The sequence below is a fragment of the Hirundo rustica genome, chromosome 2, assembly GCF_015227805.2.
Source record: "Hirundo rustica isolate bHirRus1 chromosome 2, bHirRus1.pri.v3, whole genome shotgun sequence".
NCBI lineage: Eukaryota > Metazoa > Chordata > Aves > Passeriformes > Hirundinidae > Hirundo > Hirundo rustica.
In genome coordinates, this window is record NC_053451.1 from 49,293,123 (window position 1) to 49,319,420 (window position 26,298).

At 38.0% G+C, this 26,298-nt stretch overlaps 1 protein-coding gene across 4 annotated transcripts in view; it reads left to right on the forward strand.

The window, feature by feature from the left end:
* The window catches only part of FRY (FRY microtubule binding protein), a 183,187-nt gene that overhangs the window by 100,344 nt on the left and 56,545 nt on the right, over positions 1-26,298 (forward strand). For all 4 annotated transcript variants that reach the window (XM_058419511.1, XM_058419512.1, XM_040056716.1 and 1 more), the window contains 19 exons: positions 1,603-1,858; positions 2,950-3,132; positions 4,023-4,109; positions 5,615-5,874; positions 6,243-6,432; positions 7,176-7,300; positions 7,492-7,549; positions 10,150-10,241; positions 10,443-10,615; positions 11,762-11,922; positions 12,740-12,850; positions 14,049-14,203; positions 16,227-16,326; positions 16,632-16,803; positions 18,534-18,790; positions 19,183-19,329; positions 22,661-22,829; positions 23,591-23,681; positions 26,116-26,198. In XM_058419511.1, the coding sequence (XP_058275494.1) occupies positions 1,603-1,858; positions 2,950-3,132; positions 4,023-4,109; positions 5,615-5,874; positions 6,243-6,432; positions 7,176-7,300; positions 7,492-7,549; positions 10,150-10,241; positions 10,443-10,615; positions 11,762-11,922; positions 12,740-12,850; positions 14,049-14,203; positions 16,227-16,326; positions 16,632-16,803; positions 18,534-18,790; positions 19,183-19,329; positions 22,661-22,829; positions 23,591-23,681; positions 26,116-26,198 (2,870 nt within the window). The remainder of the gene's footprint in view (positions 1-1,602; positions 1,859-2,949; positions 3,133-4,022; positions 4,110-5,614; positions 5,875-6,242; positions 6,433-7,175; positions 7,301-7,491; positions 7,550-10,149; positions 10,242-10,442; positions 10,616-11,761; positions 11,923-12,739; positions 12,851-14,048; positions 14,204-16,226; positions 16,327-16,631; positions 16,804-18,533; positions 18,791-19,182; positions 19,330-22,660; positions 22,830-23,590; positions 23,682-26,115; positions 26,199-26,298) is intronic.

The window sequence follows — 26,298 nt, forward strand, 5'->3', positions numbered from 1 at the left end:
TTTTTTCCAGGACAGCTGTATTCAAATTATAAACCATGAAGCAGATGTCAAGTGTATACTGTACCTTTTGCCCTTTCACTGCCCACTGCAACCATTCATTACAAATTGCCCAAGTAGGTCTTAAATTTAACTGACTGAAGTGCAAACAAACAAACTTTTACTTGCTTCCTGCACTGCCTGTCATGCAGTGGTAATACAGAGATGCATGCTTATGCTCAATTTGAATTTCGTTTCATTAGATAATGCTACTGGGCAGTAACTTGGGCTTAGGAGATGTCTTTTGTACCCTCTTCTCTGTTATTGCTTTGTGTCATTGTGGATGTCATTTCATGGATGACTTAATTGTGGTCTCGAAAGGTTTTGCTTGTTTTCTGTGGCGAGGGAGACAAAAAGGGAGAAAAAAAATTATCGTTTCTTAGTGGAACAAAATACTCTGTTTCTAAATATATATAGAAAGTCACATGGTTGTTAAAGCATTATTTTTGGAGTCATACTTGCCAGGGGTGAATTTTCGTGGCAGTTGTTTTATTTTTGCTTAAATAAAATGTCTCCTGCCTCCAAATTAGGCAGCTATAATGGACCAGATTTTTATGAACCACATCTCATCATACACTTCCAACTGAATGGACTTTGGTTCCACTCCATTTGTTATTTTGGGTTTCTTTCTCCTAGCTTTCTGTCCGTTTCATTATAATGAGTCCTCCTTTTCAACTATGTAGATTAAATGTAGATAAAATACTTTGAAAATTAGTTCTAACACACTACAGAAAATTACAGTCTCATGGGTAATTAAAACAAAATGCATCATAAAGGGAATGAACCAAAAATTGCAGAGCACACTAATCTGAATTTACTTTATTCCGCCAGCTTCTAACATAGAAGTGGTTTGATGATTTCTGTGTCAAAAGAAAGGATAAAATTTTTTTGTGTTGAGAAGGACTTCAGCCAACATGGTGCAAATAAAGAAGAAAATAAAATTTTAAAATGGGATCTGAAATGTCACCATCTTTCAGGACTTCGAGGGTGTTCTTTGTGTTTCTAAAAGTATAGAAAGTCCTGAGGCTGTTTTCCCCATTTCCTCATCCTAAGTTATTTAAAACATAAAGCAGTTTTTAATTCAAATGCCTCGTTTTAATTCTTTTGAAGATTTGCTTTCATTAATTGTGATTTGCATCTTGGCTAAAGATTTGTTTTAACTGTTAGCTGACCTGTCGCTATTTCATATTTATATTAAATGTTAAAAAATTAATACATTCTGAAATTATGTATTTATTTGTAAGCCTTTCATCATCATGCCTACATGGAAGTTACTGAGTTATGAGTGAATAAAAAATACGCTTAGTTTGAGAAAAGTTGCCAAATTATGTACTTTAGAGATACCCTGTTTAAGAAGGGGAGCACACTTCTTTTGGATCTATGAATATCTTCTGCTCTAGCAAGAATTACAGTGTAGAAAACAAGTCAAAAATGTCAGTTGTGGTCAGCAATAATGAAACCATGACAGCATCATCCACCATTGTCAGTGGGAATTTTCCATCACTGTCGTGTACTGATAAACACTCCTTATATCTTTTATTATCTGACACTTACTTTTACTTACAGGCTGTCCATCCATATGGATGATGAACTTCGACACATTGCACAAAATTCTCTTCAGGGCCTACTTGTTGACTTTGTTGACTGGCGGGAGGATGTACTCTTTGGTTTCACTAATTTTCTGCTACGTGAAGTGAATGATATGCATCATACCCTTCTTGATACTTCACTGAAGTTGCTGCTACAATTGCTTACGCAATGGAAGCTTGTAATACACACTCCAGGAAAAGCTTCTGAGCAGGCCAAAACCAGATCTGCAGAGGTATGGAATCAAGAGATCCTGTGTCCTAACATTTTTACTAATTGAAGGCACAAATTATGTTCCTTGATACTGCTGTGTTTGTGTGTTTTGTGTTTACTCACCTGAGAAGAATTCACTGTGCAAAAAAATTTTAGGTAATTAGTTCACGTGTCTTTTGAGGACAGCCATGTCCTTGTGTAATACAGCAGATGTTGTTGTTGAGCAACATAAGAGAATGCATGCCAAACTAAAATATGCACATCAACAAAAGCACGTAAAGTGAAATATGTGTATGTAGATGTGGCAGAAGGACATTTTCCCAGGGCTGAAACAGATTGATAATGCTAGCGGGAATGCTGTGAAAAGTGAAGTAGATCTTCTTTTCCCTTGGTTGATTCAGAAACATCAAAGAACCTGATTGTTACCATAGCCTGCTGTCTCCATGTGTTACAAACATTTCTGGGAACTGGACAGCTTTTCTCCTGCTTCTCCCATCTGCACTGTCCCGCAGATATTTTCATTATGAGAAGTGATTTTTAGGCTTCTTATCTCCTAAGCTAATCACACCAAGTACGTTTTCCTTTGGGTAGACAAGATGTGTGTTTTATGTCACAGAGGACCACTGATTAATAGGTAATAACAGGAGTACATAAAAATGTAGAAAAAAAGAGATCCTCATATACTTTTCATTAAATATTGTTACACTTTACTGATGGGGTTGGGTTCTAGAGGCCACCTATCTAAGGTGTTGGCTGCTACAGGACCAAAGAAGGACCTGAGGACGTGCTATCTGGAGTAGAAATGTGGTGTTCACTGTCTGACTTGTTCATTAATTTTCTAGTGGAGGATGGAAAAGAGTGGGTAGATTAATTGAAAATTAGAAGGAAGGATTTGTTCAAAGGACTCTGCTCACACGTTGCTTTTGTGGAACAAGGTAACCTAAAGCAGCAAAACGATTGTTTGAGAAATCAGGTTGTTTCCCAGTCCAGCATCTACATGGCCTCTGCATTTTGTTTCAATCTGTATATGTCCTAGTTAAATAGACTATTTCTTGGAGACCTGGTTTGCAAACACCACCACTCCATTTCCCCCCTCCTTGCACTCTTCTACAGTTGATACCAAATGGATCCAGTCACAGGATACAGTCTGAAAGGAGCCCCTATTCCAACGTCCTGCATGCAGTCGAAGGATTTGCGCTGGTTCTGCTGTGTAGCTTCCAGGTTGCCACGCGGAAACTGGCTGTTCTAATCCTCAGAGAAATCCGTTCTTTATTCCTGGCCCTTGGCCAGGCAGAGGTAGGATTTTTGTCTTCTGGAAGTTTGAGTTAAAATTTCCCAGAGATAAAGGTCAAAACTGCTATTACAACTGCTTTTAACATAATTGCTGCAGTGTAGCAGGTATGCACTTAGTTTATAAAAAAGCATTTGATCTCAACTTACTATTTTTATTTGCCTTAACACTGCAAACATTTCTGTGGCCTCAACAATATAACATGAATGGCAAATGCCCTGTATAAGCATTTGAAGGGAAATGTACACCAACTTCTATTTTCTCTTGGAATGATGTGAATTAAAAATACACTGTAAAGACTTTTTAACTGCATGGGTCATTTTTGTATTATCAAGATTATAAATTTATATTGGAAATAAACCCATTCCTCTGGCATACCATTGTGGGTGAAAAAACCCACAGCATAAGACACCTTTAAGATCATTCACATACATTTTCCTTCTATAGTAAAGACCTTTAAATCTTTTTTTATGGATACAGAAATATGGAGAGTCATGTTGTGTACTGGTGGTCACAGCTCAGTGAGCCATCTAAATGCCTAAGAACACAAATATGTGTGTTCATGGCAAAGGAATGCTTCAATAAACAGTAAGCTAATTTTTCAGTCTTTTGATACCAGCTATCCAAAGTCATTTGGGATTTTCTGATATGTGCTTTTGTTTCCTAAGCAGCGAGCTATAGCCGTAAATTAACTTCATTTCAAACCACAGCTTGGACTTAGTTCTGAGATTAATTTGAAAAAGACAAAATGTACCCATTGTTAAAAATGAATATTTTTAGCTACTTTAGATTCATGTCATAATTTTTAGATGTTTCTGTTGCATATCCCAGAAACATAAGAAGGAAAATAATTTGGTCAGGAGAGCAGTAAACTCATATTTTCTGTGTTATGCAGGATGATGACAGACCTATGATTGATGTCATGGATCAGTTGAGTTCTTCTATTCTTGAAAGCTTTATTCATGTGGCTGTTTCAGATTCAGTAAGTACTACTTTACTGTTACTGCCTGTGTTTACATAACAAATATCAGACATGAAATACTAAAAATAATACTGCTAAAAATCAAAGAAATGATACAGCTTTAAGGCTCCAGCCATCTACCCAAGAACTCCCAGGCCCCACAGTGTCCCAGATAATCTGTTCCGTGAAAGTAATTGTACTATGGATATGGAAGATGCGGCATACAGAAAAAAAGAACGGTTGAGATCGCCTAATGCTGGAGGCACTTGGTAGTCACCCACTGCTATCATCTCTATGAGAACGGAATAAGCTTTAGTTCCCTTGTGTTCTCAGAAAGTGACCGTGCCTACACACCTGGGCAAAAGCTCCAGAGCAATTCACAGCTGGGGTGAATCTCTTCTTTCACACTCTCAGGGGCCTGGTGTATCTGACATGCATCAGAGGAAGCAGAGATTGAGCATTTTAAATAAAGAAGTGTCAGTCGAAGAATTGATACAATAAGACAGCTGATTTTGCATGCTGTCCTAGAGATGAGTGCAAGGCCCATTTCCAGAGGGCAGGAACAAACAGTTTGGGGCACTTTTTAGCCTCATTAAGTTTAAAAGCAACAAATGGTCCTTGCCACATTGAGTGCCCTTTCCAGGGCTGTGGGTTTGAGGTACATGTTGGGTGCTTAAAAAAGTAACCCCAGGCAGCAGTCAAGCCTCACATAGCTGCTCACTCACTTCCCCACCAGTGGCATGGGAGGAGAGAATCAGGAGAGTGAAAGCTCATGGGTTGAGATACAGACAGTTTAACTGGGAAAACAAAAGGCACACACACAAGAAAAGCAAAACAAGGAATTAATTCACCACTTCCCACAGGCAGGAAGGTATTCAGCCATCTCCAGGAGAGCCCCATCACATATAGCGGTGACTTGGGAAGGCAAATGTCTTCACTCCAAACATCTCTCTTCCTTCTTCTTCTTCTTCCCCCACTTTATACACTGAGCATGATGTCATATGGTCTGGAATCTCCCTTTGGTCAGGTGGGGTCACTGTCCTGGCTGTGTCTTCTCCCAGGCAACCCCAGCTTCCTCACCAGTGTGGCAGTACAAAAAGCAGAAAAGGCCTTGGCTCTGTGCATGCCCTGCTCAGCAGTAACAAAAACATCTCTGTATTATCAACCCTGTGTTCAGCACAAATCAAAACACAGCCCCATGCCAGTCACTGTGAAGAAAATAAACTCTACCCCAGCCAAAACCAGCACAGAAGGGGACGTTAAAGTGGTGGGGTGGTTGGTCCCTTCTGCATCTGAAAATAGAAACTGAGCAAGAAAGAGACTTTCTGACTTCATAATACAGGAATTAGGAAGTTTGTCTGAAACAGCAGCACCTGAGTTTGGGTATTGCAGTTTCTAGAGGCCAAGGTTTGAATTTTGTGCTTTCGTTCTGTTCATTAATAATAAAGCAAAGCAAATGTGTTGCCTCTGTGCCTGGTTTCTGACTGGTACAGGGAGGAGTGTTAATTTGTCTTTTCTCTCCCTAGACAACAATCCCATTAACACACAGTGTGGATTTGCAGTGGCTGGTGGAGTGGAATGCTGTCCTAGTAAATAGCCATTATGATGTGAAAAGCCCTTCCCATGTCTGGATTTTTGCACAGTCTGTTAAAGACCCATGGGTTCTCTGCCTCTTCAGTTTCCTTAGGCAGGAGAATCTACCAAAACACTGTCCCACAGCTCTCAGCTATGCTTGGCCATACGCCTTCACGAGGCTGCAGCTGATAATGCCCCTTGTGGATCCAAAGTAAGTGGCAATCTGCATTTCACTTTCTTTCGTATGAGCTGTGTGATTTTAATGTAAACTTTTCTTTGGTCTTGTGTTTGAGTATCAGTCCACACATCCCAAGGTGCCACACAGAAATTGGTGCCACACAGAAATTGGTGCCACACAGGTTTGAGTTTCATAATTGCAACTTGTAAGGTGAAAAACTCCAGTTTTCTACGTTCGCTGATTTTTCCTGTCTATCATGTAATGTTGAATTGCAGCTGATAGATACATAGTGTGTTTTATTCCCTCTTAAAATACTTTAAAATACTGTAATTAAGACTTTAGTACTTGTAATTAAGACTGGAAGATCATTTTCATAATCATAATTGATTTTTAAATTATAGTATTCCTGTTAATGCAAAGAAAACAAGTACAGCAAGCAGTGGAGACAACTATGTTACTTTGTGGAGAAACTACCTTATTCTGTGTTTTGGAGTAGCAAAGCCCAGTATTATGAGCCCAGGACACCTGCGTGCTTCAACACCAGAGATCATGGCTACCACTCCTGATGGAACAATGAACTACGATAATAAGGTGATGCAACCCCTGACAAGTAAACTGTTTAGGAGAATTTTAAGCTGCATCCACATGCAAAATCATATCCTGATGAAAGTATTTCAGTTAGGGAATACTTTGATACATGCAAACCACTTAAATAACAATTAAAACATCTGTATGATATGATGTGTTGATAAATACTTGGCGAAAGCCATGGTATTTTCAATATATTGGGGGTTTTTTGTGTTCTGGGCGATGTTCAAAATAGGGAAGGTCTGGACATGTGTTTTGAACTTAGCTTTAGTTTGTCATCCTCTTTCTTTCCTTGTAGAGCACTCCAATTTGTACATTTAAAACATTAAGCAATAAAGCAGATTTCCAAATGCAAATTGTATTTCTGTTGGATATATGCCTGTCAGAAACAATAATACATAAAATACACTTTCAAGTAGTAGGCCCTGAGAGGAGCAGTAGCTCCACAAATGCAGTTACTGAAGTATTTTCATGAAACAACAAATTAAGTAAATTACAGTAATCTGAACTAAGCAAAGAGATTCCCCAGATGTATTTACATGTTACGCGTTATTGAGATGTTTGTCTGGTAGCAGACATCCAGTTAGACTGAAGGATTGATATGCATAATCGTAAAATCATTCCAGCATGTTTTTAAAATATGTATTGATTTTCAGACAATGTTTGTTTGTAAAAAAAAATAAATTGTGTTTACTTAATATTGATATCCTGACAATTAAATTCAACAATATTTTAATATATTTTAGGCTATTGGAACTCCATCTGTTGGAGTCTTACTGAAGCAGCTAGTTCCGTTGATGAGACTTGAAAGCATAGAAATCACAGAATCACTTGTATTAGGATTTGGAAGAACAAATTCACTTGTTTTCAGGTACTTCTCCACTTATCATATTCTCAGTCATTTGCCTCTAATACAAGTGTTTTATTTTTGTTGTAACTTAAGTATATATTTCAATTTTTATTTGCACTTTAGAGATTCATTTTTATAAGTTGGATAAAAGATTTATGCTGTTCAAAAGACATTAGATTTTGTTTACAAGTGTTTATGTTTCTTTAATTTAGGGAATTAGTAGAAGAACTCCACCCACTAATGAAAGAAGCCTTAGAAAGAAGACCAGAGGTTAGTTGCAAAAATCAAATGTACTAATTTTTTAAGTGAAAGATTATTTTAAAATAGTCATTCTGTCTGTTTGAAATATGAATATATTCTTTTGTACTAACTAGCAAATTAAGCTCTGTGTGCAACAAGAATTGTATTAACTGCATAATTTAAAATAATTCCATTAAAAACTGGTTTAATTTAAATTCTATCAGTGACCTGAAATGTACAATATAAAATTCCATTCTGAGGAAAAACTTCCCATCCAGTGTGGAACCTCCTGATACAGAACTTGGATATATTGGAAATTCACTTTCACTATCTGGGGAAAAAAAGTCTTTAACACATCTGGGCTGCAAGCACATTTTGTAGCAGTGTTGAGATGTGCTTTTATTTTCAGGGCAGGCAGAGTCACCTGTTTCAACTTCATGGAATCACAGAATGGCTGGAAGGGACTGAAGTGGTCCAACCCTCCTGCTCAGGCAGGGTCATCCTGGAACACATAGCACAGGATTCATTCTAAATATGATCAGTTAACTGACAAATTCATCAGAGTTTTCGCCTTCATTATAGTACTCTGTTTTGTTATGAGAGAAACTAGTGCTGGAAAGGTTCCCAACAGATCTTCCAGTCCACACAAGAGAGAATTCCGCGTTCCTAAAATCCTCTGATGATAAAATCTGTAGCCTCAATAAGCAGTTTAGTCGCAGGATGTGTCTATGCAGCTAAACAGAAAAGCCATGGGGAGAGCTTCAGTACTGGACTCAAGTTCTGCTCAATTTTCCCTCTTTGAATCAATTTTGGACCATTCCATCTGGCTTCAAGATAGAAATATGAGATGGCTCATGGACAATTCTTAGTAATTCTCTGTCTGGTAAATGTCCACAATCATTTCCATTCTGCATTGCTTCACACCTCAATTCAGTTGTGTGACTTCCATCCCTATCAAGTCACTGATTTGCAGGTCACTTGTTTTGATACTGGGCAGAAGTGGATTAATACACCTTTAGGGCAGCCACTTGCCTCTGCATTTTGTCTGACTGTTTAATACAACTCAGACTTGAAAAGCCTTTTCTGGTGACATAGATGATGTACCCTCAGGAAAGGAACTGTTAGAATTCAGAGGTTTACTGTATGCAGTAAGAGCAAATTTAGCACATGGCATTGTCATCAGAGGAATACAAAAACAAAAGACTGCGACATTAATTCCTGTACTTTTCCTGATATGAATAAATGGGATGCCTTCCTGCAAGCAGTGCCACCTGGAAACCCAGGAATGACTGTATGGGCTCTGTGGCTGTAGAGAGCACAGCGGGCCTCCATGTCAGCAGGCAGGAAGCCAACACACCAGAAACAGTGTCCTTGGACATATGCTATGACTGGGAAGAGAATTCCCAGCATGGCCAAGAGCTGCAGGTATAAACCAAAACGGACATTACACAAGATCCGCCCTGTAGGTGCTGGCACGGGGCTTGCCAGATCACCTCTGACACTGCTGCAGGAGGCAGCTGTGTCTGGTAAATACTGCACTACAGGAAAACTGCTTTTTTTCTCTACATGTGCTTCCTGGAGCCTTAAAGGTGTAACAGGAGGAAAACAGGGCTCTGAATAGAACAAATCAAATGGCATAACTATTTGAATAAAACCTTTGGCTGGGATGTGCTATTCTGCTGATTCTGAGTCAGAATACCAAAAAAGCATCATTTTGTTCTCCCACACATGTACTGCTGGCCATGGACAGAGTCAGAGTCCTAGAAGAGATCGGCCCTTGATCTCAATGTTGCTCAGTTTTCAAGAGCAAAACCTGCATTTTCTCTGAGCTTTTCTTGTTCCTTTGAGTGCAACAGCAGCTTTTTTACCTTCTTGTGTTTTTCTTGCTCAGGGGAGATACAGAATACAAAACAGTCAATTCAGCCTTTCAGCAAAGAACAGCCCTTATTGCGTCCACACCTTTCCAGGAAAGACAGGAGGGACAGCTTTCTAGAAGGCAACAAGATACAATGAGCCAGTTAACAGCCATGCAGTCCTGTTCTGTGCAAGGAGTACATTCCTGTGGGCAAAACCCCTGCAGTCAACTCAGCCAACACTGGACTGGAGTGCTGTCTGCTAGGAGCTCATTTGAATGTGAGCGATGGTGTGCTGCAGCATTGCCAAGTCCAGGAATGGCTAATCACTAAGATATTCACTTCCTCGGGTCTGGAGATATGTTCTGCACTCTAAGTGCCTCCAGCACCCAAACTAGGTGACACTAAATGAACATGAGCATCCCTGTTTCCTGAAGATAGCGTGGGGTTTTGGGACAGGAACCTTGATGTTAGGTTGGGTTTTTTTAATCCAGTATTTTATTATTTCATTTCCACATTTTCTGTAAGTACTAAGGCAATTTTTAACAATTTTTTCAAGAATATTTAAAAAGACAAAAAATCGGTCATATTCAGTTCTTTGTTCATCTATAAGCACAATGTTATAGTGCAGTTTCCAAAAGTACTCAGGTTCCTTCATGAAGAAAATTCTAGAACTGGAATTCTTAAATCTCACTACGATACTGGCATTTCTAAAGCTACTGGTTTTTAATGTGCACAACTATGCATATTAATATGGTTGTCATTTGAAATTCCAAGAACAAGAAACGTCGAGAACGACGAGATCTACTAAGACTGCAGCTGCTGCGAATTTTTGAACTCCTTGCTGATGCTGGTGTTATAAGTGACAGGTAGGACTATCACTCATCATAAATATTGATATTTTACGTGAAACCATTTTTAGTGTTTGCCACACTGAGATTATGTCAGTATGTTCTTTGAAGAATTGTGTGGTCTATCAGATGTGGAGAGATTTGCATGCGTTTCTGCAGCAACCTGTAGTACAACTACTCTGTTATTCTGTATTAATGTGCAACTTTCCTTTATGCTAGTACAAATGGAGCCTTAGAAAGAGATACACTAGCCCTTGGAGCCTTGTTCTTAGAGTATGTTGATCTGACTCGCATGCTTCTGGAGGCTGAAAATGATAAAGAAGTCGAGATCCTTAAGGATATGAGAGCACATTTCAGTGCAATGATTGCCAACTTGATTCAGTGTGTTCCAGGTATGGAGATAAATTATGCATTTAATATAGTATTGGAAAAGTAATTTCTTGTTGCGTGGTTGTTTTGTGGGGGTTTTTTTGGGTTTTTGTTTGTTTGTTTGTTTGTTTTTGGTTTTGTGGGTTTTTTTTTTTTTTGTCTGTGCTTTTTTCACTGCTTGTGAATTTTCATATAATGAATGTAAAGTGGAATGTAGGAAAAAAAGTATTCAGAAACCCACTAAGATTGAAATAAAAATACCAATAAAGCTTGATGAAGCTTGTAATAGTCATGTCTAAGAATCACCTCTTTAAAAGCCTAGCAAAGAAATTGTCTGTGACCTCCAGAGACTCTGGATTTCTTTGGCCAAGGCCTTATTTTCTCCCATCTGACTTGATTGCCAGACTCTTCATAAACTCAGACAGGCCTTGAAAAATCCAAGTAGGTGCAGACACCATGCGATATTAAATGCAGTGAAAAACTTGGCCAAGGTGTGAGACAGTATCCCATGTTACCTGACTCCAGTTGTATCACACAGATTTATCCAGTTGATTTCATGCTTTTTATATATTGCAATATCAGTTCAGAAATACAGCATGATTACATTAGCAAAAAAGCAAAAAATCCCTCTGTTTAAAAGGCCTCAATGTAATTACTGGAAGATGAGGTCTGAGGCTTTTTCCTCATTTGCTCAGGTAATTCAGCTGTTCAGAATATATACCACATATTTTTCATAAACAAAGAGCCACCAAGTTTCTTTTATTTATAGTCTCTACCTATTACTGTATTAGAGAAAGACACCTGTATTGTTTAGGCTCAGATTTAAAGAATTGGAAAAGCCAAGTAAATATTTGCCCCTAAAGGAATGCAGGAGGCAGTGAAAACCTCTGATTTTATGATTAGATTCTTAAAAGCTTTTCCATAGTCAGGTGTACATGTTTGTATAACTGTACATTAATTGAGACTGAAGGTTCTTAGAAATAAGACACATCTTATTCTCTTGGTTAGATTTTTTTAAAGGATCTGAGTTACTTTGGAGTAAGTGTATGTTGAGCATATAAAACCCCCTCCCTTTTTTGTGGAAATTTGAAGATCATGTCATCATTGTGCCACATGAATGTGTATTTAATATTAATAAATCACAACTATTTCTCTTTCTGTTCACTTAGTTCACCACAGGAGATTTCTCTTCCCTCAGCAGAGCTTGAGGCATCACCTGTTCATCTTATTCAGTCAGTGGGCAGGACCTTTCAGCATTATGTTCACCCCACTGGACCGTTACAGTGATAGAAATCACCAGATTACGAGATACCAGTATTGTGCACTAAAGGTACTACAGTTTTGTTGTACAAACCAGTAACAGCAATTTTTCAGTGAAAATAAAAGCAGTTGTGGGGTCTATTTCCTTCTATTTCAAACAATTTTGAATTGGCGTACTTGATGCAAACTTGTAAGCTCATATGTAGATGTACAGTGGTATCATAGAATATAGTACTGAAATTACATCTTTTTTTTCTTTGTCGACACTTTTCAAGGCTAATTTTAAAAACCAGAGTGCATTTTGAAATTCTGCTTAGCTATTCATCAATGGTTCAGCAGATTCAGCAAGGAGATCTTAGGCACTGAAATTGGGTGTAGTTCTGATTCAGTACCTCAGGATACTGAATCTGTACCAATGTGCACCTCAGGAACGCCTCCCACACTTGCCTGGAGACATGCTCAATAATAATGTACTTCTGTGGCAAAACTAGTTGCAGCTCCCCTGCATGAGTAAGCTGGGAAAGTAACAGCTTATGTACTTCTATAAGCTGCACCACTTGCTGTAAGACAGTTTTAATTTTTGCAGTAACATACTATTGAAACATCTGAGTATATTTTAACTGGTTTTGTAGCTTGATTTGTGAAGACTGGGTAGAATGACAAAATGTATCTTGAAGATAGTTCTCCAAAATTCTTTGGTCATGATCTGGAATCTAGTAAAATCTGTAGCAAAATAATTATTGAATTGTATCAGTCAGCTGTTAGGATTTTCACCATACTTCCCTCCAAACAGAAAGCAAGTGGCAGTCCTGTTAGCCTGGACTCAAATCATTCAGAAAGGTTGGTTGTGTTAGTTTTTGTGTAACTGGAGTTCCATGTGTTTCTAGGCCATGTCAGCTGTGCTCTGCTGTGGACCTGTGTTTGATAATGTCGGTCTTTCCCCCGATGGGTATCTTTACAAATGGCTTGATAACATTCTGGCTTGTCAAGACTTACGTGTAAGTACTGACCAAAATGCAACACTGGTGGACAATTACTCACTGTTCTGGGTGAGGAAAGAGTTTGCAAAGTGGATTTTTTTCTTCTTAAAGAGTACGTAATGGATTATTCTTGCCACTTTCCATTTCTGTGAAGATGGGCTTCGACTCTGTACCTACACAGTCATAATTCTGTGTTTGTAGCTGATTGGACTGCATCTTTGATTAAGGAGTAGACTGGTGATTTATATTAAGTGAAGAGAGACACCAATCTTTCCCTTTTGGTATCTTGCACTTTGCTGCTGGTCTCCCTAAAACTCTCCTACCAGCACACATAACTCTGCTAAGGAAAGGTAAATAGCAGAACCTTAATAAATGCATGTGAAGCAGCTAGAAGACAGAAGCTGTGGAAATGGTAATTGATTAAGGAAAAAAACCACAAGGTTTAACAATTTAAAGAAAGAATGAATAGCTGCTGAGAAAATCCTTCAGAAATTACATGGGATTTTAGAATGTTGGTAGGGACAGAACTATAAAGATATGTGCAAATGATATGCAGTCTCTACAAGCAGTCACCTGCACTCGGTGACAGAATATTAATAGGCCTTAGTGTTTGGTGTACCAGCACTATCCTGTACTGAAAGATCACGAAGTCCAAGCTTTAGTTGTGGTGTGTTTGTAGCAGTGGTGGTGCCAGGACTAAGGGATTCAGTCTGTAGGGAGGGTCAGTCGATTGCTTGATGTAGTTGGATTAAATATACAGATTTTCAGTCTTGCAAAAGGTATTTTTCTTTGTCTGCCTTGCTTCTGTGTTAGTCAAAAGAAGGATAAACATGAAAGTTTGTCACTCTGTGAAATTCACATGAAGTAGGAAACGAGTTAGCAAGTCTGTTAATTGCTGTAGAAGGACGTTGCCCAAGAACACCTATCAACTATCTTAGATTTTCAAAAAATTCTGTTTTTTTGTTGTTGTTGTTCCTAATTTTGGAAAGTTTATTTCATTTTTGTAGTTTTCGTACATACCATTTTTTCAAGTGATGAGCGTTGAAACCTGAGTCACATTCTAACCGTGCTATCCCTAAAATAAATTTATTACAAATGTTCTGATTTCTTCTTGCATATTTGAATTTGAATTTGAACTGTTTTGCTTGTGTCACTCTGAGAATTTTAGAGAATGAACATATCTGACTCCCTCAATCATGTTTTGACATTTGCTCAGGTTCACCAGCTTGGCTGTGAAGTTGTAGTCCTGTTGCTAGAACTGAATCCTGATCAAATCAATCTCTTCAACTGGGCTATAGATCGATGTTACACAGGATCATACCAGCTTGCCTCTGGGTGCTTCAAAGCCATTGCAACTGTGTGTGGAAGCAGGTATCAATTAATTTATTAATCTACCTTTTCAAATGTAAAGAAAATTGAAGGTTCAGCTCACTGCATTGTTAGGAGTTGTTGGTCACACTCTTCTCAAACACTTGATTTTCATGATTCTGAAAACAAAGTGATGTGCTTGGTAGAAGATGTTCTTACTATAGCTATATTTAAAATCTGGGGAATTTTGTTGGTATTTTGCTCAGAAAGATACAAAAAAGCTACAATGGTTTTATTTGAATGAATGTATTTGAATAAATCTGGTTTCAAAAGATTTTGAATTGTTTTTAATTTAATTTATAAAAGGAAAAATGTTTTCAATGTCAGTAGCTTGAAAGTCATTATTTTGACATGTCATTATCTTGAAAGTCATGTCCTTTTTCTAAACTGGCTTTCATTTGACTTGTTTAGTTCGTTTCTTGTCAACTGGTATCATCATTACTGCTAATGCTGAGCAAGCCCAAGCCACATGAAAACATGAATACAAATATTGCTTTTCTGTCAGGCCTTCATAAAACTCTATCCCTTTTTTCATTTTCAAAGACAAAACTTACAGAGAAATTAAATAATGCAGTTATTTGCATCTTATTAAAATAAATTTGAAAATTTACTCTTCATAAACATAATTCAGCAAGATATATGATCAGCATAGAGAAAACTCAATAGAGAAATAATTGGGATTTGGAAAATCAAAATAAGTCACGTATTTCTAGTTTTCCTGCAAAACTGTTTTGTTCTTGACAGGAACAACTAGATTAGAGACTTTATATGGAGATTTTTAAAATATGAATGGAATTCTGTGTTTGCAAATTCAGTTATGTTAACAGTGTTTTTATTTTAATGAACATGGGACCATAGAAGTTTCAACCAGTCTTTTTTCCTCAAATTGTGTTACATGTGCCACTGTGACCTAAAAATTAATCTTTTCCATTCTTACAGTAAAAACTGAGAGTATGGTCTTCTCGATTTATTTTGAAGGGAAAGTCCTCTTTCTAGAAAGCTGAGAATTTTTATTAATATTTGAAAGCTGTTAATAGTTTTTGCTCTATCATCTATCAAAATGTATCAGGAGACCACTGCTTAAACTGCCTGTAAAATGAGTAGCAATTGATGATGCCCATCCAACTTTCTACAAAGAAGCCACTTCCCTTCATTTCTTTTCTTTTTGTGTTTATTTTTTAAGCAGTGAAAAAACAGAGGCAATTAGAGAGCTTGGCTTGCAGCTAGTATATGGAATTACCAAGACTGTCCCATGCCACACATGTATCTGCCATATTAAAAAGTCCAAATAGGCATCCTGCAGCCATCCAGGAGCACTGTAGCTGACGTCTAGGGTGATAAATTGATGGTTCACAATTCAATCAGTGCATTTGCAAATCATCATGAGAAAACAGAAACCTGTTTAGTGCAAATCCAAATACTGTTATGTGGGATTTACTCCTCTAACAATATTCTCGTTCACACTTTGATATGTTTCACCTTACAATTGATGCTGACTTTATAGATAGCAGACTTTTTGAAGCGGGTCTTCATGTTTAGTCTTTGAAAACATTTTTCATAGAATTGTCTAATAGCTCAGAATGACCATGTTAGAGATAGTGTCTTTTGTCCAGATGGACTGTTTTAATTGCAGCTTGGCCTAAGAAATTCTTTATGCCTGGAAATTTTCATGCTCCCCATTTTATTTCATGGGTGTCAGCCTGTCCTGTAAACTGTTTATGCTATAAATTAAAATGAATTGACAGTCATAGACACAGGTATTGCCTTTCTCATTGTGGGTAACTCAGTGCATTCCGAAGCATTAGCCTAAGGTAATTATAAATAATCCTTTCTTTCTTCCTCTTCACCAGATGGCCCTTTGATCAAGCAGTGTGTATTCATAAGAGCTCCCTTTCCCATATTCTGATGGTAGAAGAGAAAAAAGAAGGAGGACATTCTCTTTAGACTGTATTACAGAGTAAATCAGAGTTAATATAATCTGCATTCCTCACCAGCATTCACAGAAATCTTCTCTTTATTTTTCTAGGAATTATCCTTTTGATATAGTGACGCTTTTAAATTTGGTGCTGTTCAAGGCATCTGACACCAACAGAGAGATTTATGAAATTTCCATGCAACTTATGCAGGCATGTATCAGCTACTTATTTTTTCCTCCTGTTCTTGGAGACTTTTTTGGTGAACTTCTTATAAAGTACTGTTATTTGCACATTAGTTTTGTTTTGAAATTAAACAATCGGTTTTGTCCTGGCGATAAAAACTTAGACAAATATTTATATAAAAATGAATGTTATGGTGTCTTTCATATTTAGAGCATATATTCTGAAACATATAGAGCATTATCTGATTGCTAAACTTCAAATGCTGATATTTCCTGATTTAATTAATTTTTATTGTCTCATTCCTTTTTTTTTTTTCCTTGTGTCTTTTATAGATCCTTGAATCAAAGCTTTTTGTTTATTCAAAAAAGGTAGCTGAACAAAGACCAGGCAGTATCTTGTATGGGACACATGGCCCATTGCCACCTCTTTACAGTGTCTCACTTGCCCTTCTCTCATATGAACTAGCAAGGATGTATCCTGAACTTACCCTTCCACTTTTTTCAGGTACCTATATTTATTTGACTTATTATCTCCTTTACATTTTTGTACAAATGCTAGACTGCTACCATTTTGAACCACAGTTCTGTTTATAAATTTAGCTTGACCTGTTTCTCTTCTGGTTCAGGTCAAATCAGATTTAGGAATCCACTATATATTTCCTAGAGGTATTCACACAATGTACAGAAACCCTCTTTGGGGATTCTGTGCCACTTACGTGATCTTAGGGTAACTTTGAAATTACAAGTGCCCTGAATGAGTTAAAATGGCACTGGCAAACTCTACTGTGATGGGCACTCATGTGATTCTTCTTACCCATGGATTTACAAAGATCATACTTGTGAGGATATATTTCTTCATTTTATATAAACATGACTTTAACTTTGGGCAGATTGATTGCCTGTGTCCAGTTCTACCAATGATTCAAATCGCTCTGAATGATCTCTACCTTGTGTTTGCCACATCTGCATGTCTTGGCATTTTTTAATTTTATCAGAAATATATATTACTGAGAAAAATGTTAAAGAATGAGACCTGCAGGAGCACAATTCAGAATATGCCCACTGTGAGGCCATTCCTGGGAACAATGATGGTTTGAGGCGTGTCTGTCTTGTTTAATCAATCTTAAGTGTTGCTCTAGTTTTTAAATAGCAGAATGCAAATATCTGTAATAATGGGAATTTTTACTGGCTCTTAAATTCCCTTTCTGTTGTTTTCACTCAGTCTGTAGGGGCTGGAGGGAGGGTAAAGGAACAATACATCACCCTGACATTTCTCAGTGCCCAAGATACCATGAGTTATAAATAACTGGTGTAGGGAAATTCTGATGGCTCATTTGTCATTAAGCAAATGCTGTTCATTATCTCTGTTACTGTCTGCTCATGTTGCTGTAATGACTGTGTCATTTAAAAAAATCTCAGATATACAGGATATTACAGTCCAAGTGAGACATCCTTTCTGTACATCTATAATCATAGGGAGGAGAGAACAGAGTGTGTCTTCATGATTTTTAAAAACCAGGCAGTGAGTAAAAATAGGAAATGTTTGCTCTACTGATTTTACAGAAGAATTCTGGTAAAGAGATAATGTGGTTCACTTAGGCAGGAAGCTGTAGTTCTTATCCCAGATTTTCCAAATCCCTTTGCCTTACAGTGCCAGTTCTTTTTTTGTGAACTATATAAAGTGCTGTATACAAGCATTCCTGAACTGACAGCCAGCTATGAATTTTATAGACATTCCCACAGAAAGTAGGATCCCAATATATGTGAGTTCTTTTGTAAACTCAGTATAGTAAGTGCCTTATTATTTAAACTATAGCTTAGAAACCTGGAGGCCAGTGAGGCATTTGTCATCTGCAGAATACTTTTGTGTATTTTCCAGAAGCTCTTGGAATTCTAGAGTAACCACTAGTAACTGAATTATCCTTTTTCCTCTTTATTGACATCCACATCACTTAATACATAGCATGGCGCAGTAACAAGGGCTGACTTTCTGTTTCTATGCCCAGACTGAGTTAGTTATTTTAGACAGAAGACATGACCAATTGCTTGCTATTACTGAACATTAATTCCATGTTTCTCTTCAGGAAACTCAAGAACATGGTTTTTTATGTTTGTGGTGTGCAAGGTAAAAACCATCAGATAGTCTAACAAATGGCAGAAGTGTGATTTAAACAGTGTATCTAGGGTTTTCATCATAAATTAATATGTTTTCCTTTTCAACTCTTACCATTTTAGAGGTAAGCCAGCGATTTCCAACAACACATCCAAATGGGAGACAGATCATGCTTACCTATCTGCTGCCATGGCTTCATAATATTGAACTGGTAGACAACAGACTGCTCCTCCCTGGCTCAAGCCCTACCACTCCAGAAGATGAACTGAAGGACAAGGATGGGGAAATAGCGGTCACAAGTGGACTAAAAGGCAATGGCTGGGGTTCACCTGAGGCCACCTCCCTGGTTCTTAATAATCTCATGTATATGACAGCCAAGGTAAAAAAAAAAAAAAAAAAAAAATCAAAGAAAGAAACTAACCTGTAAAACTTTTGGTTTCTTCCCTCCAGTACCAGAATTTATACACTGGAACAATCTGTACCAATCAAACAAAACCTGCTTAATTTTAGTATTACTTTTTGAATTTATGGTCCTCAAGACTTTTATTTTCTCTAATGATTTAAGTCCTTCCGTAGATTAGAACAAAAATAGTTATAAATGGAGTTTATGTTCTGAAATCTGTCAGGTAGCTTTTTAAAATACTGGTTTGTAACTTTTTACATCATTTTACTGGGTTGTTTTTTGTGTGTGTGAGAAAGTGTTCTAAAAGAACATGCTTTCATTTGGAAGTCTGCATATTTCAAGGAATGTATGCCTATGATTCTTTGCAGTATGGAGATGAAATTCCTGGACCAGAGATGGAAAATGTCTGGAATGCTTTGGCCAACAATGAAAAATGGAGTAACAACCTTAGGATAACACTGCAGTTCCTCATTAGTTTGTGTGGTGTTAGCAGTGATACCATCCTTTTACCCTATGTAAGTCTTTGCACTTCATTGTATTTACTGCTGATTACACAGGTTGTAGTGAAGAAAAGAGCTATTACCTGCAGAAAATTAATTTCTGTATCAAAAACAAGAAATACCAACATACTCCCTAACACACTGTACAAAATTAAATGGCAGGAATAGAAGTGCCAGGAAACTGAAATTAAAAAAAGAAATTGAGTAGTTCGAATCTCAGCCTGCACCAGCAGAGCACACCCCATGGCAAGTGAGAGGTGGGTTTCTCTCAAGCAGAGAGAAACTTTGCATGTCTGTGGATGGGGACAGTAACAGAGACTGGCCATAAGTTGCCAGAAAATGATACATCCTCTTCTTTGACAGACTAGAGCTTTCTGTGGGACATGTCAAGAGACAGAAGAAAGTTAGCCTTTAAAAGCTCCTTACCATATCAACTTCTGCCTCTGCATGACTGTCATAAATTATCTAACAGTCGCTGTAATGTGCAACTCAAACTGTGCTGGATATTGTTATTATTCAAGTTAAAATAAAATCAGGGCAGTCTGAGAAAACCAGGCTACTTCCATTCCCATGTTTCTTATTGCTCAGTTGCTGAGTGAAACAGAGTCTAAATTTAGTGAGTTTTCCAGCCCAATTACAATATGTTGTTTTATTAGTTAGCCTCTTTCCATTTATTTCTCTGAGAAGTCTGAAATGACTATTAATGTGATAAAATTTACCTAAAAAACCTCATAAACATTCTTCATTTACTGTTGCTGAAATAATAGTTTGAAGTGTATATGATGATTGCTATGCATATTAGAATAAAGAAAATAAAGAAGCCTGTAAAAATCTTCAAAATGTTATTGTTGTACCACAGGCATCCTGTTTGTTTCCTTTCATGTGTAAGGTTTGCTGTTCTGTATTCTCAAATCAATGTATATATATGCCTAGCTAGTCAAAAGTAGAAAAGATTGAAAGTAGAATTGGTGTAAGAACAAACTCAAGGTTTATATGAGAGGAAGACAAAGGGGTTATTCTGAAATAAGATCTTTCCCTCAATAGTTTCAGAGCCTTTCCCAGTGCTCATCATGCTTTGAGCAGGATGAGAGACCTCCCAGCTTCTTTCCAACCTACCTCATCCTGCAATCTGTGCCAGATTTGGGATTAGGCCCAAAGGTGGTCTCCATCTATGTTAGCAGAGAGCAAGTGGTAATCTAACAGGTGTTAGAGGGCTGTTACCCTCATTTCTGACAGCTTACAAAAGGAGCAGGGGCAGTTTTCTGAGAGGAAGGCATAGTCAGTGTGCTGAGTAGATGTCTGTCTCGTAATGTAGCCTGACTGGAGAAGCCTGATAACCCTGTCACCTCTTGCCCAGGAGCCCCTCATGTACCTTATCCCCCATCCGGATACTTGCCAAGCCAAAGCTTTCAGAAGGCACCTCCTTTTCCCATGACTGTTGCCGTCCCACAGCTCTGAGCAGCCTTTCCTGAAACCCCCTCCACCCAGTGCACTTCTTGCTACAAATTCTTTTTTTTGCCTCAAAGCCTTGGGTTTCACAGTCCTGTCCTCTTCCAGGACAGTACAGTCCTCTTACATCACAAAGAGAACAATCTGTTCTGACATCTCCAGCTTCATCTGCTCAGCATCTCCTATTTTGCTTGTGGGACTGTTCTGGTCTCCCTCCCAGGCTTCTCGTGGCCGGTGGCAGCAGCAGCTTACAAGGTTCCCATGTTTTCTACCACCCAGTTAGTCTGTGTTTTGTAATGTTGAGTTAAAAGTCTGATTCTGAGCTTTTGCAAAATCTGAGAAAGTTTTTAGCTTCTCTAGGAAGCCTGACTGTGCTTATGAGTCACTCCTTCACTGATAGCTTTGTCTGGGGAAGGAAAATACATGGGTCTTATCACATGCATCTGCTCAGTGTTTTGCTAGTGCCCTGGAGTTTACAGATAAGAAATCCTACCTAACTCTCTTAACTACACAAGACTGCTGATACCATGAACATGTGTCTTCCATTATCACGTAGATAACAGATACGAGTTAGCAAATAAAGATCATTTGGACGGTTTATCAGCAGTCCTCCAGGTCACCTGGGCTTAAAAGACCACAGAGCTGCAAGACTGCCAGTTTACCCATCTCCTTTAGGAGCCCCCTGTGCCCCGAGGCAGTCACCAGCTGCTTTGTGCCTCCAGCCATCTGTTCTCCAGTGTGGGTCCAAGCCAAAAGCATGCCTCACATTTTTTTAATTTTTTCTTTTTATCATCTAAATTAATTGCTTTGTGTCTTATGTTTCCTTTAAGCATTTTTTCCCAGTGCCCCAGTACAAGTTGCTGAGCTGTCCATTCTTTCACATTATGTACTGAAAGATTTCTTAGGGTATTTACAGTTCAGAGAGCTCTTCAGCAAAGACTCGGTGTTGGGAACGTGACCCCTTCAGTGGTGAGGGAAGCTGAAAGGGGCACTGTGAGCCCAACCAGGAATGAGCCTCAGGAAGGAGATGGATTTGTCTCTGGAAAGTCCCTGGGAAATTTTCAGCACAGTAGAGTAAAAGAGACTTGGCATACGTGCATTTTCACTAAGGGGGAAAAAGATAAAGGGGAAGAGAAGCAGTAAGTTATTTTAATGGAAGTATAAGAGCAGCAATACTTGGTGAGGCCAACAGTCAGTTCATTCTAATATATTAGCTCCCCTATAAGCATCGGTTTGGGGACAGCTTTAAAAACAAGCAGGCAATCACAGAGATATTCCCCATGCGGTCTCCCAGCTACAGCAGTTTATGAATCAAGTGGTTTTGGAGAGAGTCTCTGCTTTTAATAGTGACCAGGGTTTTTTACCTCAAGAATTCAGCCGAATTTGTTCTCAGTATCTCAACAGTCCTCATTGCTGCAGTGCAGGTTTGAGACCTTGTTAAAAGATTTATAGAAATTTCCGGAGTTTCCATAAAAGATACTCTCAGATTTTTCAAATCGGGATACATGAAGTCTGTATACATAATTGCTCTGCCTTTCTTCCATTTGCTATTACTTTGCTTACAGATATAAGTAGCAACTCAAAGCCTGGCTTACTCTTTGTGGCCACAGCTACAGTTTTGTAGATGTGTATGTTATATAGTTATATATATATAAACAATTTGTTGTGAATGGTGTGCAAAAGCTTTGAGGTAATTAAATCACAGAGTCAGTCTACTGGGGAAATGATCTTGATGTCAAAGTGAGTTTTATTTCTGTATGAACTATATGTGGTTGTGGTGTCTGTCCAGGAACAACACTTGCATTCTAGAGCATTTCAGTACTGCAGTGTAACATTCCCTGATTTCTTTGGAAATTCACTTTAGTCAGAGTTTAACAACTGTTATTTTCTTCCACAGATAAAGAAGGTTGCAATATATCTATGTCGCAATAACACTATTCAGACAATGGAAGAACTTCTTTTTGAGCTGCAGCAAACTGACCCAGTGAACCCCATAGTCCAGCACTGTGATAATCCTCCATTCTACCGCTTTGCTGCCAGTAACAAAGCCTCAGCTGCAGCTTCTGGTATGATCTGAATGTGTTTTCTTTATGCTCTCCTGCTCTTTTGAGTCTTCATCTCTTTGCAGAAAACAGTCTCTTACTTTTGCATCCACTCAGACCTGTGTACAAAAAGTTTCAGGTCCTTGTTGCATATCTCATTTACAGTTCTTTTTAATTCCTAATGATGTATAAGCTTTGTTAACATGTGCTTAATTATCTTAACTATTTTAATAGCATATTACCAATATTTGATGCTGTTCAGAATTCTGCCGCTCTTCAGAAAACTTGACTCTCTAGTGGTTGTTTTACTCAGAACAAGAAATCATCATTGTTGTGGTGAACGTAGCAGATACATCAAGCAGAGTTTCATGAAAACTGAGAGCCTCAGTGGTCTGGCAGTTCTGTTTTGAAAGGCCTAATGCCATTTTCCAAGCTGCAGTAGTCAAATATATTTAAGAACCAACCCCACATTTAACCTTGTAAATGTTTGGCCAAATCCTTCAAAAACAACAGACTGTGTCTCTTGAGCATGAGCTTAGTTTAAGGAGTAGAAGACCATCATTCTGTTGATCTGCTCCTCAAAGCATGTAAACTTTACAGCATCCAGGCATGGAAGCAGGTCCTGGTTTGTAGAACAGTGTTCATTCATTCATATGTGCCGGTACTTGCAGGATGGTCACTTTGACTTTAGCTGCTAAAAACCCATGTGAGTTCTGGGCTTTTATTGCTTTGCAGATGCTGTCTGCTGCATGTGACAAGTGTTCTTATTCACATCTCATCTACAGGAACCACCTCCAGCAGTAACACTGTTGTAGCTGGACAAGATAGTTTTCCTGATGCAGAGGAGAACAGAGTGGTGAAAGAGACTGATGAAAGGTTTGTGGTTTGGAGTGTTTTCCTCCAAAATGTCTGTGTTTTCCTAGGCTGAAGGGGAAGTGCTGGGCAAAGTTCTGCATTGTACTGTGAGGAACTCTGGTGCTCAGATTGATCCTAAGTGGCATTATCCCAGTATGTATAATTAAAAAATCTGTTCTCATGATTCTATTTCCTGGCTCTTGTTTAATTGTAAAGGAACAACTGTTAAACATACATTCCATTAATTCTGCTAAGTAGGTCATGGTTTTGTTGGAATTATCCACAAAGGTGAAAGAAAAAAATAGGAGTGTGCATCAAATGACTGCTGAAATCTTTATTAAAAATCAGATACGATCACACTTTGATCTCATGGGCAGTGAGTAAAATTTAGTTTGCAGGTTTATCAGTGATTGCATGGACATCTTTGTCTGGATGAAATGTTTTATAGAGGACAGCTATGGAAAACACTTACTTATCAATTACATGTTTAGTTTAGATTTCTGCTACTTCTGGTACATACTGAAAAATGATAAATGAATAAATGCAAAGCCTAAGGGCCATCAGATCCTAGAGCACAAACATAAAGATTGCTCTCTCACAGAAGCACTCTTAATTTTGCAAGAGAACTTTGGACAATTTATAATAGCATTTGTCAGTTAGTGTATTAGTATGACATTAGTCACTGACAGTCACTGCTATCACTTCAGTAGTCCAACCTTCCTTCCCTAAGATTCAGGGCTTAGAGGTACAGAGATAATTATGTGAGCAAACCTTTCTGTACTTCAGAATTTTGGAATTACTTGCTCTCTCCATGTTAAAAACAAGAGTAGCATTTTGTCAGCTTGGTTATGTATGTCTGCTAATTTCAATGGAAGTAAAAAATGGCACTCTCTACTAAGTTTCAAATTGATAGTAAAACAGATTTGACTCTAAGTGATGTTTTTCAACAAAATGCACTAGAAATGTACTTAAAAGGATAATAAAACGATTTTTTCCTCTGAATTTTTATTATTCTTTACATGAATGTTTATGGCTGTATAGCTTCAAGATAAATTTTTATTCCGTTGATTTACAGCCAAGTAAAATGTCTCTTAGAGTAATTCAAGTCAGGATTTCCTGTCTTATATAAGTTTTAAATGTGACTCCAGAAAGGGTTTTAGAATTCAGGTGTGCCAGAGACTTTATGATAAAAATGAAAGGAAAATTACGAAGTTCTGATACTGGTATTCAGGATCCTGCTGAAAGACACCTCAGAAAGAAGAAAATGGGAAATAATTTGCCTGAACTCATTGCTGCCATTTATGTTATCGAAGCTGGCTGTAAGTGCATCTGCACTTCAAAACCAGTGTGTCAGTCTTAGAATGGTCATTAATATTGACTTCATATGCCAGGACACATTAAATAATGAGGGTCATAGATAGAATTTTATGGATAGCTCACAATGCCTTTTTGTCACCTGCACAAGGAATTTATTGCGTGCGTATGAGACGCGCATGCTTTAGAAACAATGTAATATGTTGATGTATAGTGAAATACCTTGCACTAAGGTGTGTGAACGTTAGTAAGAAATTTATTTCAATTTTGTCTAAAAAAATCTTCAGTCTTGTCTTGTTTGGCCTCTGGTTATTTGTAATTAGTTTCCTAGCTTTGCAGGAATGGTGATGTTTTTAGGTCATCACTGTTGTGTGAGCTGTCAGTATGGCTCCTCTCATTCCACTTGAGGCCTGATTACCCTGAGAACACAAGGTGGAGGAAGTCAAAGGAGATCACCAGGAAAAGTCAACTTATGACTCTGAGGCAGATTTGAGGACAGCCGTGAGCAGTTTGCTCTGGCTCTCATATCCCTTAACTTTTCTATGAGGTCTGCTCTGGCATTTGCTGGATTCTCCTCTTGAAGGGTGATCTGCTGTAGGCTTTCATGCTCGGTACCTGTGCAGGCTTGGCTTTGGACTATCCAGTCAGTCACAGAATCACAAAGTATTTTGAGCTGGAAGAGACCCACAAGGATCAGGGAGTCCAGCTCTGAAGTGGATGGCCCATATGGGGACTGAACACACCACCTTGGCATTATTAGCACCGTGCTTTGAGTGCTTTATCAATTTGGCAGGATTTTACCCATGAACATGATCTGTGACAAATACTAGCTGTGAACAGTTGACGTCTAAGTTCATCCTTAGCAGTTTCTTCTTCAAAAAAATCACACATTTGCAGCATGAGATTTCCCTTTGCTAAATTTCAAAAGCTTGTGACACAGGAGCACACTGTTAGAACTTCTAAAAATTTGGCTGCAAAAATGTTTTGTGGAAAGAATCAGCATTACATTAATTTGCTGTCTACTCCTGTGTAAAAGTGAATGCTTAAGGATTTTTTTTTTTTTTTAGGGCAAACAAAGTCCACATGTTTAATGTCAGTCTGTATTTTTAATGAAGGTTTTTTATTTTTCTTGTATTTTAAGGTTCAGTAATGTCATCAGAGCACATACCCGACTAGAATCGAGGTACAGTAATAGCTCTGGAGGATCTTACGATGATGACAAAAGTAAGTTATATTCTATTTGATAACATTTCTGGTGTTTTGGTTGTAGAGGAGGACATTGTAATGACCAGGGGAGCCTCTCTGTTTGAGTTCTGTATAAACA